General features: G+C 42.8%; 1 protein-coding gene across 2 annotated transcripts in view; it reads left to right on the top strand.

Moving 5' to 3' along the window:
* PFKM (phosphofructokinase, muscle) overlaps positions 1-20,177 on the top strand; it is a 101,296-nt gene that overhangs the window by 42,730 nt on the left and 38,389 nt on the right. The window contains exons 1-5 of one of the 2 annotated variants that reach the window (XM_056562715.1): positions 1,680-1,874; positions 2,245-2,298; positions 11,628-11,726; positions 19,624-19,697; positions 19,814-19,891. In XM_056562715.1, the coding sequence (XP_056418690.1) occupies positions 11,636-11,726; positions 19,624-19,697; positions 19,814-19,891 (243 nt within the window). In that variant the 5' untranslated portion in view covers positions 1,680-1,874; positions 2,245-2,298; positions 11,628-11,635. Of the gene's footprint in view, positions 1-1,679; positions 1,875-2,244; positions 2,299-11,627; positions 11,727-19,623; positions 19,698-19,813; positions 19,892-20,177 lie in introns of those variants that run through there. The other variant, XM_056562714.1, reaches the window with a different exon arrangement.

The following is a 20,177-nucleotide window of genomic DNA, read 5'->3' as shown; positions in this document are numbered from 1 at the left end:
CAGGCAGTAACTGGTTGAGTGGGGAGTCCCTGTAGGAACGATGCATCACAAAAACCATGAAGCAGCAGTAAGCAGGTGAGACTGGAAGCTGTTGGAACAGTAGCTTCAGGGTCTAGGCTCATAGAGGGGAATTTATCAAGCAATTTAGATGGCTTTTTTTTTGTCTAAATTTGTCACAGGAAAACTCCCAGGCAGGTTCCATGCGACTTTTCCTGTGACATTTCATTTAGAATGTTTAATTTTTATGACCACGAAGTAATCTGATTTAGATCACTTTGTGCAGTGGTCACTAATTTATCATGTGCGACATTCTGCGAAAAGTCGCACTGACCATATTTAGAAGAAATCACAGGGCATTTCAACCCTGCCCTGTATGTCTCCATACGACAATTATATTAAGGTCCGTGCGACTTGTAATAGAGCTGTCGCATGGCCCGCCACTGCTCTGCGACATTTAAACAGAGCAGTTCAGCAGGCATTCATCAACATCCGTGCACCATTTGATAAATTTATCGCACGGATGCCACTTTGCCTGCAACTTTTTTTTATCTAAAGTGAACAAAAAACAAGTTCTCTTTTAATAAATGCCCCTCATTAAGTCTAAACAAGCTCTGGTCAAATGAAACCTTCGATGATTGGTTCCTTTGGGCAAAACCAGACCATTGATAAATCTGGGCCATTGCCTTCAAAAAAGATTAATAATTATAGTAGTAATAATTTTTTTTAAAAAAGCTAGAAAAAAACCATATCAAAACAGCCCTATTTGTCATGAAAAAATAATTTCTGTAGGCCAAGAAATAAAAAGTTAAATTCTGTCAGCTGCATTTCACGTTCCAAACTTCTGACACTATATTAGATAGCTGTAAGGAGAAGGAGACACATGGTGCCTTTCATATATCTATCTGTATTTCCATAACAAAGAAAAATACTTTTATTCTCTGGTGCAGAGTCAAAGAGGTGTTCCCAATTCCCTGAAGTGCTGAGGGCTGGAACACCCCTCATTCCCCCTCCCAACCCTGTCACTGCCTGATTGACAGTCAAGGCTAAGCCCTGTTTCTAAATCTTGTTTCTGTACTGTTTCCATACAATTTGGCTCTTATTTACTAAGAGTGTTGTGTAGGTTTCTTTGTGGGTTTTAATTCCCTACAATTTATTTTCCACAGTATTTACTAAGGTTTCCCTACATTTTCCACTTTCCCTACACTTTGCTTTTTTTTATACCTGCTCTGACCTGTAGGGTTTTCCCCAGCTGAAATCCACCACATTTTCTGTGGAAACTTTAGTAAATATGTTGGGATTTTGTTAAAATGTCGGGAACACGTCCCCTTTTCCCGATGGCCATGCCCCCTTTTCAGGTTTTCTTAGCAAAATGGAGAGTTAGTTGGTGTTTTTTCAATTCAGGCGCAATTTCAGGCGCAAATTCAGGCGCAGACAGAAATTCAGGTGCATATTCTGGCGCAGACAGAATTTCAGGCGCAATGCGCCCGAAACTGGCGCACAACCCGACAAAACATGTCGGGTTTGCAATAGTAAATGAGGGCCATAGTGCGCAGGTGCGAGGCTTGTAAACAGGACAGAGCTTCCAACGAACTATCAGTAGAGCGGGGATGGGAGGGGGGGAGTAAGTAGGCGTTCTAGCACCCATCACTTAAGGTCCATGTTATGGAAGTTCAGACAGATATATGAAAGGTACCATGTGTCTCCTTGCAGTAACAGCATGTAACAGCGTCAGCAGCTTGGAATGTGAATTGCAGCTGACGGATTCTCTTTAAAAGCAATTTAACCACTTAATATGCTAAAAAATCTGTATACAGTGTCTGGTAATTTAGGACTGAAACAATCTGGTTCTTAAGGGGTTACGTTCAGAAGGACATGTAAGTATTTGAGACCTGAATTGGTCATTTTGACGTATGTGATGAGCGTTGCTAAGCCGAATACCGTGCTGTATCTTCTGTTTAGCTGCCTTTTCTGCCGTACCTGATCAGATTACTGAGCACTGATTTCTTTGTCTATTCTGCCAGCCATGAACCTTCCTGAATAACATCTATTATCTACTCCAGTACATTTGCTGTGGTTTCTTGTCTGGGGTCTCTTTCTAGCTTCCAGTGTAGTGGTCTTGCAGTTGTAATAAACGCAGTCATAAGTAGAATGGTAACATCATTTGCTTCCAGCCGGAAATTCATTCAAGAAGGACCATCTATAGGGGAATAAACCTGACCCGAACCTCTGTGCTTTTATTATCAGATAGCCTGGAAGAAGACAGCCTCACGTCTGGAAGCTCCAGTGAGACAGAGACTGGTAAGAGATTTTGCACCATATAGTATTATTTTGGCTATTTATTGTTCAGTACTAGTTGTATACAAAAAACGTTCATGAAAGCTGAGCTTATAAATGATAAATTACGTAGCAGCAGCTGCTCCTAGCAGACATGGCCGCCCCCTACACATGCATTGCTTGGAGCAAAGCTCGGTACAGCGGCCATGTGACCTTGAGGGATCTGGTAAGGTAACAGATTATTTGCTGCATTTGGAATATTTACTCCTTATAAACCAAGAATAATTTGAGCAAGCAAAAATATTGGAGCTTGTTATGTGTGTACTAGTTAATGTTATGTTAGATTACAAATGTACAGTGATCCCTCAACTTACAATGGCCTCAACATACAATCGTTTCAACATACAATGGTCTTTTCTGGACCATTGTAACTTGAAACCAGACTCAACATACAATGTACAGACAGTCCAGATCTGTGAAACGTGTCAATGGCCGGAAGAACCGACCAATCAGAATGGGCAATTTACTGGTAAAACCCCTGTATTACTGAAGTGTATGCACTGACTGATGTCTGGTGGCGCCCCCTACAGTACAGGGAGGTATTACATGTTCTGTACTCTTTACCTGTGCCAGGGTTACCTGCTCCTTTGGACACCAGGTGAGGGCGGCTCCATGTTACTTTTTTAGGACATTGCGTGTTCTGTACAGGACCCTGAAGAAGCTCCTGTCCTCTACATAGACCAGTGTTTCCCAAGCAGGGTGCCCCCAGTGGTTGCAAAACTACAACTCCCAGCATGCCCGGACAGCCTTTGGCTGTCCGGGCATGCTGAGAGTTGTACTTTTGCAACAGCTGGAGGCTTCCTGCTTGGGAAACACTGACATAGACAGTGATTTACAGCTCCCAGCAGATCTTTCTTACATTTATATGTAAGGATTTGCTTTATCTCTTAGTTATCTACTTATTTTTCTTTAATTCTCACTTTTTCCTATTTTTGGTTGACATTTTGGTGCCTTCAGAACCAATTACCAGGTTTCCATAGAGTTGTGGTCTCAACGTACAATGGTTTCAACATACAATGGTCGTCCCGGAACCAATTAATATTGTAACTTGAGGGACTACTGTATACACAAACCTCTCAAAGGATGCATCCCAATTTAAATGGAAGGAATATGCACTTTGACAAAAATGTTTTCTAAATATTTAAATTAAAGATAAATATATATATTTTTTTTTTTGTATATGCCTTTCTCTGTACATGTTTACACACTAATTTTTTAATTGACTGTTATCTAAAATTGGCTAATAGTTGGGCAAGTAATCTTTCATTTAGGAAAGATCTTTCGTCCACAAATAATCTTTCAAAACAAGAATATTCCCAAAATGTTCCGAGAAAGATTATGATCAATGACACTGGGTAAACTATAAAGGTGTGGAAAGTTTAAACAACTGTAATGACCAATATAGTCTAAAATGGATAAGGCTATATTTGTGAAATGGTTGAACAACCATTGTACAAACAATCATCATCCTCCCTTTTTCTAATATGTATGGCCATATTAAAGACATTATGTAGGAATAGATACAGAGCTAATTTCTTTTAAAAACAGAGCCACCCCTGTCCTTAGGTTGTATTTGATATTAAAATTTGACTCCATTCACTTACAGCCACTTACAAACTAAGGGGGCATTTACACTACATTTTGGGCATGCAGCTACCGGATCCAGCGGAGAAATTTAAAAAAACTGTCCGCTGTCGTATCCCTGCCAGACCCCCACCACATCCCATTTATTTAAGTGAGCCGGCAGGAGTCAGATTGTGACTCTGGTCGGCTCATTTTTGCACCATATCAGATTTATTGCGGACTGAAAGTTGCGCAAATCCCGGTTTTCTGTCCGGCAGCAAAACTGGATATGGTGCAAATATGAGCCAACCAGAGTCACAATCTGACTCCAGCCGGCTCACTTAAATAAATGGGATGCGGCGGGGATATGGCAGCGGACGTTTTTTTAAAATTTCCCTTCCAGATGCAGCAGCCTTATGCCCAAAACGTAGTGTGAACCTAGCTGCAATACCACACACAACCTGTGGACATGTGATGCTATTTATTTATTTTTTATTTAAAAAATAGACTGGTTTTCTAATCCTGGATCACCACTTTAAAGGGGTTTTGCAATTTCAGCTATTGATGGCATATTCTCAGAATAGGCCATTAATATCTGATTGGCAGGGTGCCTATCTGCCTGTATCCCGGCCGATTAATCTGTTGGGTGAGCAGCAGCAGTCAGATATATGCTGTGTACATCAGAAGCCTCTGCTCTGCACATGTGTAGTGGTGGTGTTGTGTTACTGCAGTGCAGCTCCCGTTCACTTTCGTGGGAGCTGCACTGCAGTAACCAGGCACCACCACTGCACAATGTACAGAGCCAAGGCTTCTGAAGGCTGATGTACATGATATATATATATAATCAGGGTGCTGTGGCTTGCCTGAACAGCTAATTGCCGGGGGTGCAGGCTGATAGCCTATTTTAAGAAAAGGCCATCCATATCTGAAATTGGAGAACCCTTCCAAGACTACACACAAGTTTATAGTCTGTAGCCATGGAGACACATAGGACTGCACAGGAGAAAAACAATTATTCACCATGTTGGATTTCAGTATGTAGCTGTGTATTCCGTATCCACATGGCACTAAACATACGTGCCTGAATTATATATATGAATGTGGTTGTTGGCCAATTTACATCACATATTTGCCATTCAGGCTGACAGTCTAGTTCTAGACATTTATATATGCTCTGCTGTCGCGGGAAGCATTGGACTGGCAGGTTGGATTATTATATTGATAGATAATAACCTTTCGGTTAACTGTGGTAGCCCTTGGGGGGTGTATGGTAGTTGGGGTGTTGTTTCAGTAAATGAGGGGTTAATGTTAACCCTATAGTTCATGACGCCAGGCTGAGGGCTAGTATGCTGAGTTAATTCTCCGGCCTATCGCCGCCCTTCCCAGTAACGATAGGTGCATATACAAAATGACTGAAGGTCCACAAGGTACTGGAACTTGAACAAACTTTACTGAAAGGCTTGCGGTACATCCAATGCACAATAACAGTCTCAGGAATACAGTCTCTATATAGTGCAATGACTGACAGTTGTTGCAGACCTTGACTTTTAGATACAGTCTCTGAATTTAGGGTAATATTTGCAGATCCGTCCGGATTTAGGGGATAGATAAGGTCCGGTGATCATGCAGAGTGCTTAGGGATTGATACACTCTCAATTTAGAATCGATCAGCCGTTGCCGCAAGGCTCGGGCCTAACTCACTGTGGGAGATCGCTGTACAGGTCCTTTCTCGTCAGGAGCGCAGGAGCAAAGAGAGCAATGGCCGGCGCTCCCTTATATGGGCAGGGGCAGGGCCGTTTTGTATTGTATTGGTCTCGGTAACTGTCACTCACCGTTACAAGGAGTGATGGGTAGAATATGTCACAGGGACCTCCAAAGGTCCTTAGGCAAAAACCATAGAGTTTACCTGATCACGTGACCCGCAGGTCCTGCTACGCTGTATACAGGTAATTAACTATTTATAGACATTTATACAATCATATTTACATGCATCCTAAATAAACCATTAGCTCAATAACTATCTAGATGAGAGGTGACCAGGGTTGAACTAGACAATGGGGACCCCGACGTCCCAGGGACTCTGGCTAAGGGGACCCACATACCCAGGTACCGGATAGGATACGTTACCGGGACACCACAAACCCCCTTACTTAAGATAAGTCGACCTCAACGCCTGTCCCCTAAGACAGAGGGACTAGGACAGGATGATCTATAAATTTGCTATGCATCCTAAGTAAACATTGAACACATTTACATTCTCTGATACTCTTACTAGTATCTGGACTAGACAATAGAAATCTATCTAGACATTGGTGCTATCTAGACATAAATGCTATCTAGACATTAACAAAGCTATCTATCCTTTAGTTTCTAGCTTCTTAGACATTTTCATTAAGCTTACTATACATTCTACGCTTACTAGACAATTAGGCAGCTATCTGACATGTAGTTTCTAGCTCCTAAGACATTTTAGTAGCTCTCTACACATTCTTGGAGGCTAAACTGAACAATAGTATAACTCTCTATACATGAGACTATCTAGACATTAGTTCAGCTCTATATACTTTTAACGTCAAGCTGACTAGACAATTTTATTATCTCACACATTTTATTTCTTTGCCAACAATAAGTTACCTGTAAGTACACATAAGGTTATACTGGCTAGCCGGAAGCTAGGTCACAGTAAGGGTGGCTGCTAGGGTCTATCAGCTACACGCTACTTACCCCTAGAGCACTTTCAAAACAACCTAACTAGGTTATTCTTAGAATTATGTGTTTAATTCTGTATTAGCAAGAGCACCTACTGGCCAGACAGAGCATCTCACACACGCAATGAAAGAGAAGAAGTGTACCTAACAGTGGCAGGAATTGGGTATCAATATGCTACAATTCCTAAGTGTTTTCTTAAGTGAGATATTTATTTTGATGTATGTACTAGAGAAACTTGAGGTAGTACATTTAAGTTAGTAATCTAGGGTACAATGTGTGCAAGTACTATTTTAAGGGGCAATGTTCCCTATTGTTTTTATTGAGACAGGTGCTAGCGATGGGCGACAGCAATAATACTACCCTCGGAGGAGCCGAGGTGTCCCCTGTTGAGTTACCTACTAAACACCTTTTAGCATTTTACACATTTGTATGTACAAGAATTATTTATGTTTTTAGCGTTGAGTGTACACGTGCAGTACATCAATATTTTCTGTGTACAGCTCTGACTTAATTTTTTTTTATGTACATAGGCATTAGACTATTTTTTTCTATGCACAACCTTTACTTACTATTTATGTACACAGACACAAGGATACCTTCCTGTGTACGGAACCATATACATATTTACTATACAGACTTACACAATTATCAACACTCCAACATGGTTCAGGCGCATTCACCTGATAAGTGCAACATTTAGCATAAGAGTTCTTATGAAGCTGCTGGTATATACATAAAGCAGACGTGTAAGGATCAGCAGTCCACCTACACTAGGAGTCCATGGAAGGGAAATATACAAAGTGGTGTGTAAGTATCAGCAGTCCACCTACACTAAGAGTTCATGGAAGAGGAAGGTAAACACGGCCTTAACCACAACTCAGCCCAGTACAGTCCTTGATGAATCTCCTACAGGCTGGGAGTCCCTTGACTTAATAGTCAGGCACAAGCTTAGTGGTTACGTTGCTGAACTTTGAACTGGAACAAACTTAGCACAGTCCTGCTAGGCACAATTCTTGAACTTGGTTGCTGTAAGACAAAAATAGTTAGACAGAAAAACAATAGGACATTACTTTAGAGTCTCTTTAGAAGATGTTCTTCTTTACTCTTGTAGTGCCTCTCTTGGTTCCCCTATATCTGCCAACATCAGGGGCAGGTGCAGAATTGACATAGCTTTGCCACACCACATTGGTGAGGATGGAGTTGTGGATGGCAGCTTGAGAGGGGGTTATAGGCTTACTAGCCGGGAAGTGGGGACAATAGGGCTTGAGTTCCATCTCCAATCTAGGATGGACCCATGACTCTTTCGTTGGTACCTCAGGAACAGGCAAACTCTCATGGCTCCGAGAGGGCCTAGGTACATATGTTGGTACCCCAGGGTTAGACAAACTCTCATTACTCCGAGAGGGTCTAGGTACTGACTTGGGTGGCCGCAACTTTGGCCTACTTTCTTCACCCTGTGCAGAACTTGACTCTCGACGGTATGAAGAAGATGAAGAGCTTGACTCTTTGCTGTACATAGAAGATGATGAACTTGACTCTTTAGGCTCCTGCTCCTTGGGTACGCTGGTGGAGGCTTTAGGAGCAGACCTTTTCGGCCTCAAGTTGAAGGGATCAGACTCCCAATCCGTTGACGGGAAATATTTGAAAGGAAGCTGTGTTGGGGCTGTTGGTCTGGTGACCGCTGCAGCCCATTCTCCACGAAGGCTCTGGACGGGGGTGTACTCCACAATTTCACCCACCTGCACTGTGGGCTCCAAGTAACCATGCCTGGGTACTGGTTTCCCATTCCCTGCAATTACTCTAAACTCTGCTTCCTGAGGGTCACACAACCTTTCTGGGCCCCAGTACTTATAAAAAACACCCTGCGGAATAGTGGATACCGGAGACCCCGTATCTATCAGAGCTTGTAACCGGATACCTTAAATCATCACCTGTACATAAGGACAAGAAGCAACATACATAGACAGTCCCTTCTTGTCGCTGGTTGATTCTGGAGCTTCAGCTTCTACTCCTGGGGTGCGGTCCTCGACCCCAGGGGACGCCCGTTTAAAGCCCAGCATTGGCTCTTCCAGTGTCCATTCTTGTTACAATAGCTACAGACGGATCTCTGACTCCTAGGTGGTCTCACAGGAGGTGTACCAGGTGGACCAACAGGGCGAGGGTCAACCTTCTTAGGTGGTGGTGTTGCAGATCTAGAAGGGTTTGGCCATACAGCCATTTCTTTAAAGACCTTTGCTAACTGTTCAATGTCCTGTTTAATGTCTTGTAAGTCATCTGTCCAAGGGCTAGAAGAAGGTGTTGGCGGGGCAGATTGAGAAGGGACAGGTGGCTGGGGCCCGGGCCCCGGAGATTCGGTAGCGGGGACACTAGTCTCTTCTGTCTGAGGTCCCGACTCTATTACTTTAACCGCAAGACTCTTAAAAGCTGGGAAAGCCATGTCGGGATTTTGCACGGCCAGCATCCTAAGTTGGGCCTTGTCCCATTTGTTCAGTGCCTCTTCTATAAAACTGTCTATCAGTACTCTATTGCCCTGATCGGGCGTGATGCCGTCCAACTTCTGTACCGCCTCTAATGCGCTCTGCAAAGCTACTGCATATGCTCGGAGAGTCTCACCTGGCTTCTGGCGCCGTTCATAGAGTCGGAGGCGTACCTCCGAGGAAGAATGAGATTCAAACACTTGAGAAAGTCCTTCAAAAATCTGTCCCACTGTAGCTTTATCAGCCGCTGGCCAGGTGCAAAGTTCTTCAAAGGCGGGTCCCTGGGGCTGTCCCAGAAGCAGCTGTATCTGTTGATGAGGGGGAAGTGCATAAAATCCAAAGAGGCTGTAGAATTTTTCTTTAAAGTCTCTTAATGTAAAAGGGTCACCATTGTAGGTGGGAAGCACAGGATTCCCCAAGAAGACAGGTACAGCAACAGGGGCTCCCAACACATAGGGAGAGACTGAAGGTGGACTTGCTGGGTCCTGCTCCGCCTGTGATGGAGGTCTTGCTGGAATCACAGGTAGAGCATGTCTTTGTTAGGTAGAAAGTGTTGGTGAAGGCGGCAACACCCTTCTGACTTGGGGAGGAGACCCCATTGGTGGGGCCACTGGAGCATCGCCCCCTTGCTGTTCAGATGGGGACTGTGGGGCTGCAGGTTCTGACATCTCTGTATTTGGTATGCTGGCCCTTTAAATAGATCTTGAATTCCTAGGTCCCAAGGAGATACGCAGTTGTTCTCTAATCTGGAACTTGAGAGTGTAGATTTCAAATTTGAGAGCGGTGACCTGAAACTCAACAGCCTTTAATTGAAATTTGAGTGCGTTGATCGGCAGCTGAAGCGACTCTACATAGGACTTCAATTCGGCAATCTGGTGTCTCAGAGTCCCGTACTGTTCCGGCTCCTCACAGCTTCCATCCCGTTGTCGCACTCTGCGCCTTTTCCCGCGCTGAACTGTCTCTCTTTGTTGGTTTCTGGCACTAGACTCCAACAAAATGGCCGCCGCGGCACCGAGAGCTTTGGTGGGCCGGGTCTCTGGATCACGCGCGCAGGGATGTCCCGCGCTAACTTGTAGCTCCGCTGTACTATTCACCTCCCCCTTACTTTACATGCACACTTCCTCCACACTTCCACTTCCACAATCCCTTACAAGGAGTATAAGTCACAGTACATGAATAAAGTTAGTTTTCTGGGGGGGGAGTACACTTTCACTAGTGGCAACTGTAGTAGGCACACACCCGAATCCTGTTCGTGCAACGCCAAAAAGGCTTTGTGGTAGCCCTTGGGGGGTGTATGGTAGTTGGGGTGTTGTTTCGGTAAATGAAGGGTTAATGTTAACCCTATAGTTCGTGATGCCAGGCTGGGGGCTAGTATGCTGAGGTAATTCTCCGGCCTATCTCCGCCCTTCCCAGTAACGATAGGTGCATATACAAAATGACTGAAATTCCACAAGGTACTTGAACTTGAACAAACTTTACTGAAAGGCTTGTGGTACATCCAATGCACAATAACAGTCTCAGGAATACAGTCTCTATATAGTGCAATGACTGACAGTTGTTGCGGACCTTGACTTTTAGATACAGTCTCTGAATTTAGGGTAATATTTGCAGATCCGTCCGGATTTAGGGGATAGATAAGGTCCGATGATCATGCAGAGTGCTTAGGGATTGATACACTCTCAATTTAGAATCGATCAGCCGTTGCCGCAAGGCTCGGGCCTAACTCACTGCGAGAGATAGCTGTACAGGTCTTTCCTCGTCAGGAGCGCAGGAGCAAAGAGAAAGAGCAATGGCCGCCGCTCCCTTATATGGGCAGGGCCGTTTTGGATTGGTCCCGGTAACTGTCACTCACCGTTACAAGGAGTGATGGGTAGAATACGTCACAGGGACCTCCAAAGGTCCTTAGGCAAAAACCATAGAGTTTACCTGATCACGTGACCCGCAGGTCCTGCTATGCTGTATACAGGTAATTAACTAACTATTTATAGGCATTTATACAATCATATTTACATGCATCCTAAATAAACCATTAGCTCAATAACTATCTAGATGAGAGGTGACCAGGGGTGAACTAGACAATGGGGACCCCGACGTCCCAGGGACTCTGGCTAAGGGGACCCACGTTCGCAGGTATCGGATAGGATACGGTACCGGGACACCACATAACTATGATAGCATGTTGTCTGGCAAATGTAGGAGTATTGGCAGGCATTGGTTTTAGCGTACAGTGCTTAGTCATTCCAAATCATGTGTGTATTGACATGTATTCTAAAACTGTACGCATGTGGTTGCGTACTAGTCTACTTTTCCAGCATCATTTTTATTTGTTTATTTGGCCCGTACAAGCTGAGTGCTATGAATAAAGGATTATGTTTGGCTGACTCTGCAGAGAATGTAACCTGTAGTGACAATCTGGCATGTCATACTTGGGGATAGTGTGACTTACAAAACACTGTAGGACACTTCACTCTGCCTCACTCCGCAGGTGGCTTGGAAGGAGTCGGGCTCTCAGGAACTGGTTTCATGCATTTGTGTTGCTTACAGATAAGAAAATGTTGCACCAGAAATCTAATCACCATGATGCCCAGACGCTGGGAATTGGCAAAGCTATTGCTGTTCTTACATCAGGAGGAGACGCTCAAGGTAATTAAATCTTTTGAGTATTTTCTTTTAATATATGTATAAAAAATCATAACACTATGCACTGTAATAATGATTATACAGTATGTTGGGTCTTTCTCAGAAACAGTTATCTGATTTTTTTCCTTATTAGATAAACATTTTCATAGCCATTGTTTCTGCACTGAAGTGATATCATAAGCTGGCCAAAGACGCATAGACTTTTTGATTGGGATGGCCAATAAGAAGTGTTCATTGTGGCGATAGTATAATTACAAAAAGGATTTTGGAGACTGGCAAATTCTCATTGCTATAGATGTAATATTAAAGTGTACCTTGTAATATTAAAGAGTTTTTTTTTTTTTTTTTAAATGATCGTGCAGCACTGATGCATTTTGCATTTGGCGCCTAAATGCTGTAAATGAGGCGCTGTTATCCATGCCACTCGTCACTATGGCACTGAGTCTCTCTAGAGATGGTGCTATGGAGAAGGAGCAGGAAGCTTCATCGTCTGTTGCACAGCTACGAGCAGTGGGGGCAGTGGTGCCTTACAATTACAGGTTAACTCTAAATTACACCAGAATTAATCCAGTGCATCTCAGTACCAAACATATTAGGGTTTAATCCAAATGAAGCATTGAACCTACAAAATACTTTATACAATTTCCAATCTGATAATTGATATTTTGTTAAAAACATTAATTCTTAACAGGTAGAAGTAATCCAAAAAGTCAGACGATAACTGCAACTGATCAATATCCTATCCAAATCAGTAGCCTATTATATGACACAATATTCTATTAATTTGGTGAATAATCATGTCACAGTGTTACTATGCGGTTCTTATAACAAAGCTGAACATGATCAGAGATATGTCTGGGCATTGGCTTCCCAACTTACAGTGAACATTCCAGACTGTTAGTAGAAATGTCTTGTCCTGACCTATTGAAGCAGTTGCTGTTTGCTACGTCCTTGCACAGATAATAACTGTGCTCCTGTCTCTCTCATTCTCTTTTTTATTTTTATTTATTTATTTATTTTATTTCAGTCTCTCTCTAATATTTTTTAATTATTTTATGTTGACCAATAAAACATACATGGATTGTCAGCACACTTAATGCAGTTAAACCCATGAGATGTGTCCTTGTACCCTCTCAGTTCTCACTGGGTGAAATATATGCTTTAGACTAAGGCTTAAAGGGGTACTCCGCTGCTCAGCATTTGGAACAAACTCTTCCGAACGCTGGAGCCGGGAGCTTGTGACGTCATAGCCCCACCCCTTCATGACATCATGCACTGCCCCTCAATACAAGTCTATGGGAGGGGGTGTGACAGCTGTCACGCCCCCTCCCATAGACTTACACTGAGGGGGCGGGCGTGACGTTGTGAGGGGGTTGGGACTATGATGTCACGAGCTCTCAGTGCTGGCTCCAGCGTTTGGAACAGTTTGTTCCAAAAGCTGAGCAGTGGTGTACCGCTTTGAAATCCAAGCTAAATTCTACCTCAAAATGTATATGTTAAACTAGCATGTATAGCATGTTTTGCAGATCTTTCACACTGTTTGTGAAACTGATTTTGTTTTTAACCCCATTCCCTTACATGGGTATTTCTTTATTGTGAAGTATCAATGCAAATTCTGCAACAAATGCAAAATGTAGAAATCCAGCTTATGGTACATTTCAAATGACCATACACGTGTATATCGGCCAAGTTCCGGATGTTTCTTGCATGCAGGAATTGTTTAGTAATCCGGCTTTGCCCCCAAATCATGGAAGCAGGCAACAGCTTTTATCTCTGAAGTGAAAGTCGTACTGGCAACAGATGTCACATTCTGTAATATTTACACAGTCTTTTAATGTTGTTTATTACAATGCAAGTTATCCCAGACCGATTGTTGAGGTTTGGACTCTAGTTCCGAGAACACAAGCAGCTCCTTTGATATTGAACATCTGCAAACTGTAGTTTGCTTTGAATTGCTAGTAAGCTGTAGAATTTATTACTGTATCTAATTAAATGTTTTCCAGAAAATCTTATGAGACATTATGACATGTTTGTCCTTATCCGCATTTGGCAGGGCATCAATAAAGACCACATGTTTTCCAGAAAATCTTATGAGACATTATGACATGTTTGTCCTTATCCGCATTTGGCAGGGCATCAATAAAGACCACATCAATGCCAGAATCATGTTTGTAGACATGGTTCAAAAAGTCTGACTGCATTGTCCATAGCACAGAAGGGTGGACTGGAGCATTTGTAGATTTTACTGATCTGAAGGAAGGGTAGGGACTTTCACATTTTGTATAAATCCTCATGACCGACAGGCAGTTTCGCGCACACCTGTGCTTATTCATTGACCTCATTGATTGAGGTCATTGATTAAAGGGGTTCTCTGCTGCTCAGCATTTTGAACAAACTGTTCCCAACACAGGAGGCGGCACCAGGAGTTTGTGATGTCATAGCCCCATCCCCTCATACCATCATGCCCCGCCCCTCAATGCAAGTCTATGGAAGGGGGCATGGCGGCTGTCACACCCCCTCCCATAGACTTGCATTGAGGGTGCGGGACGTGACGTAATGAGGGATGGGGCTATGACATCAAAAGCTGCCGGCTCCAGCGTTCGGAACAGTTTGTTACAAACACTGAGCAGCAGAGTACCCCTTTAAGCACAGGTGTGCACGAAACAGCCCGTCAGCCTGATCGTGTAATAAAAGGATTTCGCTTGTGACCCGAGTGCCTCCATACCTTTCTTTATTGAATCTTATACATAGTCATGTTACTGCCCATTATGAGCACCAGTGGACTATATACATGGTGTTTAGCAGTCATTGAAAAGAACATTCACACAATCCAATTACCGCATATAAAAAGGCCTTAAAGCGTACCTGTCAGATCACACAAAATAAACTGTTATATGTTGCTCAGTATCTCATCCTGATCATGTACATATAATCTTTGTGTCTATGACCATTATTTCTCTTCGCTTACCGTAATTTACTTTGCACTAATTTAGATTGCAAAGTGAAAGTATTGGTAACCCTTTCCTTTCTGGTTTTATGCTGTACACACACACACTGTATGCTTGCTTTTGCAAAACTACAGCTCCCAGCATCCTATGAGTTGTAGTTTTGCAACAGCTGGAGGCATATGATTGGTAAAACTGATTTTCAGCAGTGTTGCTGCAGGCTGTGTTCCTCCAATTCTTGCAAAACCACAACTCCCTGCATGCCCACACATCATTTGGCTGTGCAGGCATGCTGGGAGTTGTAGTTTTGCAACAGCTGGAAGCATATGATTGTAGTCCCCCTGTAACACACACACACATTCACTTCATATATTCACAGATATATATACACATACATATATATCCACACACACATATACACATTTAGACCTGTAGACCTGTCAATCATGAAGTGGGTCCATGACGTAGGTGATGACAAGTAGACACAGTAGGACTAGTATGTATCCGGGGGGGGGGGGGGGGGGCAGTTCTTTGACTGTCTTTTTCAGTATGAAATATTGAAATTTGTTTAATGAAAGCAATTGCAAAACCTATTGGTTTTGCATGCTTTAAAACATATTAAAAAGTTTTCATATCTGACAGTGCCCATTTAACACCTATGGGAGCATCTAATGTTAAGGGGGCACTGCTCTAAATTAAGGGTTTTAATGGAAATATAAACCAGTTTAAAAAGAACCTATCACTTTTGAGAAAAACACAAAAAGTAACAGTTGATGAAATTATAAGGCTTTACTCAAATACTTCATAAGCAAATCTCCCTCACAAGAATGATTGACAGGGTAAGGAGCCAATGGCACTTCGCTCTGTCAAGCAAATGAGCACAGCATTTAACTATAGGCACGATCCCCTTATGCAAAACACATACAGCCCCACCCCCACAGTATACTCTTCCAGTTTTGAAGCAGAAAGTCTTACAGAGCTGTCAAAATAGTGAGACTTTGCGGCTGCAGCAGAATTGGGTCTCCCTTACTTTCTTTCTTTTATAATTTTACAGAATTTTAGAAAAAAAGATAAAAATGAAAATCAATAAAAAAATAAATTAAAAAAACATACATATGTCCAATTTCTATGGTCCTTAAACTAGAAAACAATATAGCAATGTATAACTAGAGGAAGCTCCATGCTAAGCCTAAGAGGCTACAGTCATGGTCATAAATGTTGGCACCGCTGAAACTTTTCTAGAAAATCAAGTATTTCTCACAGAAAAGGATTGCTGTAACACATGCTTTGCTATACACATGTTTATTCCCTTTGTGTGTATTGGAACTAAACCAAAAAAGGAGGATAAAAAGCAAAGTCCAAAAATGGGCTGGACAAAATTATTGGCACCCTTTCAAAATTATGGAAAAATAAGATTGTTAGAAGCATGTGATGCTCCTTTAAACTCACCGGGGGCAAGTAACAGGGGTGGGAAATCTATAAATCACACCTGAAAGCAGATAAAAAAGAGAGAAGTTCACTTAGTCTTTGCATTGTGTGTCTGTGTGTGCCACACTAAGCGTGGACAACAGAAAGAGGAGAAGAGAACTGTCTGAGGACTTGAGAACCAAAATTGTGGAAAAATATCAACAATCTCAAGGTTACAAGTCCATCTCCAGAGATCTAGATTTGCCTTTGTCCACAGTGCACAACATTATCAAGAAGTTTGTGCAACCCATGGAACTGTAGCTAATCTCCCTGGGCATGGATGGAAGAGAATAATTTAGGATAGGATCAAAAACGCAGGATAGTCTGGATGTTGGATAAGCAGCCCCAAACAAGTTCCAAAGATATTCAAGCTGTCCTGCAGGCTCAGGAAGCATCAGTTTCAGCGCAAACTATCCGTCGACATTTAAATGAAATGAAACGCTATGGCAGGAGACCCAGGAGGACCCCACTGCTTACACAGAGACCTAAAAAAGAAAGACTACATTTTGCCAAAAGGAGCTTGAGTAAGCCAACATCCTTCTGGGAAAACATCTTGGACAGATGAGACAAAGAGAGAGAGAGAGCTTTTTGGTAAAGCACATCATTCTACTGTTTACCGAAAATGGAATGAGGCCTACAAAGAAAAGAACACAGTACCTACAATGAAATATGGTGGAGGTTCAATGATGTTTTGGGGTTGTTTTGCAGCCTCTAGCACTGGGGGCCTTGAATGTGGGCAAGGCATCATGAAATCTTAGGATTACCAATGGATTTGGGGTCGCACTGTACAGCCCAGTGTCAGAAAGCTGGGTTTGCATCCTAGATCTTGGGTCTTCCAGCAGGGCAATGACCCCAAACATACCTGAAGTGGCCAGCATTGAGTCCAGATCTAAATCCCATTGAACACCTGTGGAGAGATCTTAAAATTGCTGTTGGGAAAAGGCACCCTTCCAATAAGAGAGACCTGGAGCAGTTTGCAAAGGAAGAGTGGTCCAACATTCCGGCTAAGAGGTGTAAGAAGCTTATTGATGGTTATAGGAAGCGACTGATTTCAGTTCTTTTTTTTCCAAAGGATGTGCAACTAAATATTAAGTAAAGGGTGCCAATAATTTTGTCCAGACCATTTTTGGAGTTTGGTGTGACATTATGTCCAAATGTTTTATTTTTTTTCCTCCTTTTTTGGTTTAGTTCCAATACACACAAAAGGAATAAACGTGTATAGCAAAACGTGTGTTACTGCAATCCTTTTCTGTGAGAAATACTTAATTCCTCAACTTTCAGGGGTGCCAACATTTACGGCCATGACTGTATATAGGATGATTGCCAATAGGGATGGTGAAGGCACAATAACATTCCGTCCTGAGTTGCTTTATCAATTATTACTTTGTCAATTATTATTACTTGACAGGCTCTTTACATTACATTCTGTCTGGGCATAAAATAGCCCGTATGTACCATATTACATAATATAACCAAACCTTACGAAGAAAAACCCTATACACCGTGCCAATGACACAATTACATAACCACAAAAGAGAGCGAGGGGTGTCCCACCATTTTTTCTACCACAATATGAGGAAAAGCGTTAAATAAAATAATGCAATGTGACCCTATAAAGCACCAAGTGAGTGATTACACACTAAAGTGACAAATAATGAAAAATATACACTGCTCAAAAAAATAAAGGGAACACATACAACACAACGTAACTCCAAGTCAATCACACTTCTGTGAAATCACACTGTCCACTCAGGAAGCAACACTGATTGACAATCAATTTCACATGCTGTTGTGCAAATGGAACGGACAACAGGTGGAAATTATTGGCAATTAGTAAGACACCCCCAATAAAGGAGTGGTTCTGCAGGTGGTGACCACAGACCACTTCTCAGTTCCTATGCTTCCTGGCTGATGTTTGGTCACTTTTGAATGCCGGCGGTGCTTTCTCTCTAGTGGTAGCATGAGACGGAGTCTACAACCCTCATAAGTTGCTCAGGTAGTGCAGCTCATCCAGGATGGCACTGCAATGCAAGCTGTGGCAAGAAGGTTTGCTGTGCTGTCAGTGTAGTGTCCAGGCCATGGAGGCACTACCAGGAGACGTGGAGGAGGCCATAGAAGGGCAACAACCCAGCAGCAGGACCACTACCTCTGCCTTTGTGCAAGGAGGAGCACTGCCAGAGCCCTGAAAAATAACCTCCAGCAGGCCACAAATGTGCATGTGTCCACTCAAATGGTCAGAAACAGACTCCATGAGGGTGGTATGAGGGCCCGACGTCCACAGGTGGGGGTTGTGCTTACAGCCCAACACCGTGCAGGACGTTTGACATTTGCCAGAGAACACCAAGATTGGCAAATTCGCCACTGGCACCCTGTGCTCTTCACAGATAAAAGCAAGTTCACACTGAGCACATGTGACAGACGTGAGAGAGTCTGGAGATGCGGTGGAGAACATTCTGTTGCCTGCAGGTTCCTGTGTGGGGCGGCCTTTTTCAAGGCGATGTGACACTTGCCAAGAAGGGTGGCCTAGGGGTCAGAAAGGGTTACTCCGCCGGAAAACATCCAAAGGATAGGGGATAAGATGTCTAATCGTGAGGGTCCTGCTGCTGTGGACCCCCGCGATCTATGCTGCGGCACCCCAGTCATCCAGTGGACAGAACGAACTCTGCTCCATGCCAGATGACTAGCAACTACAGCTGCCACACCCACTTCATTCATGTCTATGGGAGGACGCGTGACGTATTAGCCATCACACCCCCTCCCATAGACATGAATGGAGGGGGCTTGGTGTGACGTCACGAACATGGAAGCCCCAAGCTTCCGTGTTCTGGACACCGCCGCTGCCGGCCCAGAGATTGCAGGGATCCCCAGCGGCAGGACCCCTGTGATCAGACATCTTATGCTTTGGATAGGGAATAAGATGTTTTCCGTCAGAGTACCCCTTCAAGTGTACAGTACTGATGAAACCTTTAGACACACCTACTTATAGATGTTTTTTTTTTTCTCCCCTACACTTTTCAATATAGTAGTAAAATTATTTGACCTAAGAATTAATACTAGTGGAACTGTGTTATGTATAACTGTAGCCATAAATATGAGAAACAGACTTTTCGAGAAGAAAACCAACTGATCCTTGTAGTCTGCCCTTATATATTTTCCTTTTTAAAGGCTATTTTTCATTCACTTACTATGAATTTATTAATTACATGTACTGGAAGTTTTGCTCCATGCATTTACTTCTCATGTTCATTCTGATCTCCCCCCATATAACATCAGATTGTGCCCCCTTATTGTGTTTAGTTCCTTATTAGAAACCCTCATCTCCTGTATCCTTATTCAACTTATTAAAGTTTACAGTATTACAGTATACCATTCCTGTGAATTGCTGTGTTTTCTTTCTTATTAATGTATTACCTTATGTGCAGTTTGTAAGAAATTACATAGTAGATTTTCTGGATGCATAAAATAATCCATACTGTATTCCTCACCAGGAATGAATGCAGCTGTACGAGCGGTGGTGAGAGTGGGAATTTACACTGGTGCCAAAGTCTTCTTTGTACATGAGGTGTGTATCTCTATTTCCAGACTGGTTTGCTGGCTTTTAAGGAAAGTTTATTTTGCTCTATACAGTTTGGTAATATGGTTGCAATGAATTCTCATTAAAGATGGTTGTCATTATAGGGTTACCAAGGACTGGTTGATGGGGGTGAAAACATTCGAGAAGCCACTTGGGAAAGTGTCTCAATGATGTTGCAGTTGGTAAGTGTGATAAACAATATTTAGTTTCAGTTCACGTATGCATCAGAGTTCAGTCACAGAGTCTGTTCCTGGCAGAAAAAGCTGAAAAAACTGAATTGGATGGTCCATTGCAGAAAAGACACCAACTGATTCAATTGACTTGAATGTAGAAACTGGTGGAAAAAAAAAAAACAGCGGGGGCGGGGGGGGGGGGGGCATCTTGTGCGTTACTCAGGTGCTTTTAGATCCCTATGCAGGGATCAGATAGAAAAGGAGCTACAAAGACCCATATAGAATGGCCACTGAC

The sequence above is a fragment of the Hyla sarda genome, chromosome 2 (assembly GCF_029499605.1).
Source record: "Hyla sarda isolate aHylSar1 chromosome 2, aHylSar1.hap1, whole genome shotgun sequence".
NCBI lineage: Eukaryota > Metazoa > Chordata > Amphibia > Anura > Hylidae > Hyla > Hyla sarda.
This window is presented reverse-complemented; position numbering and strand designations above follow the sequence as displayed.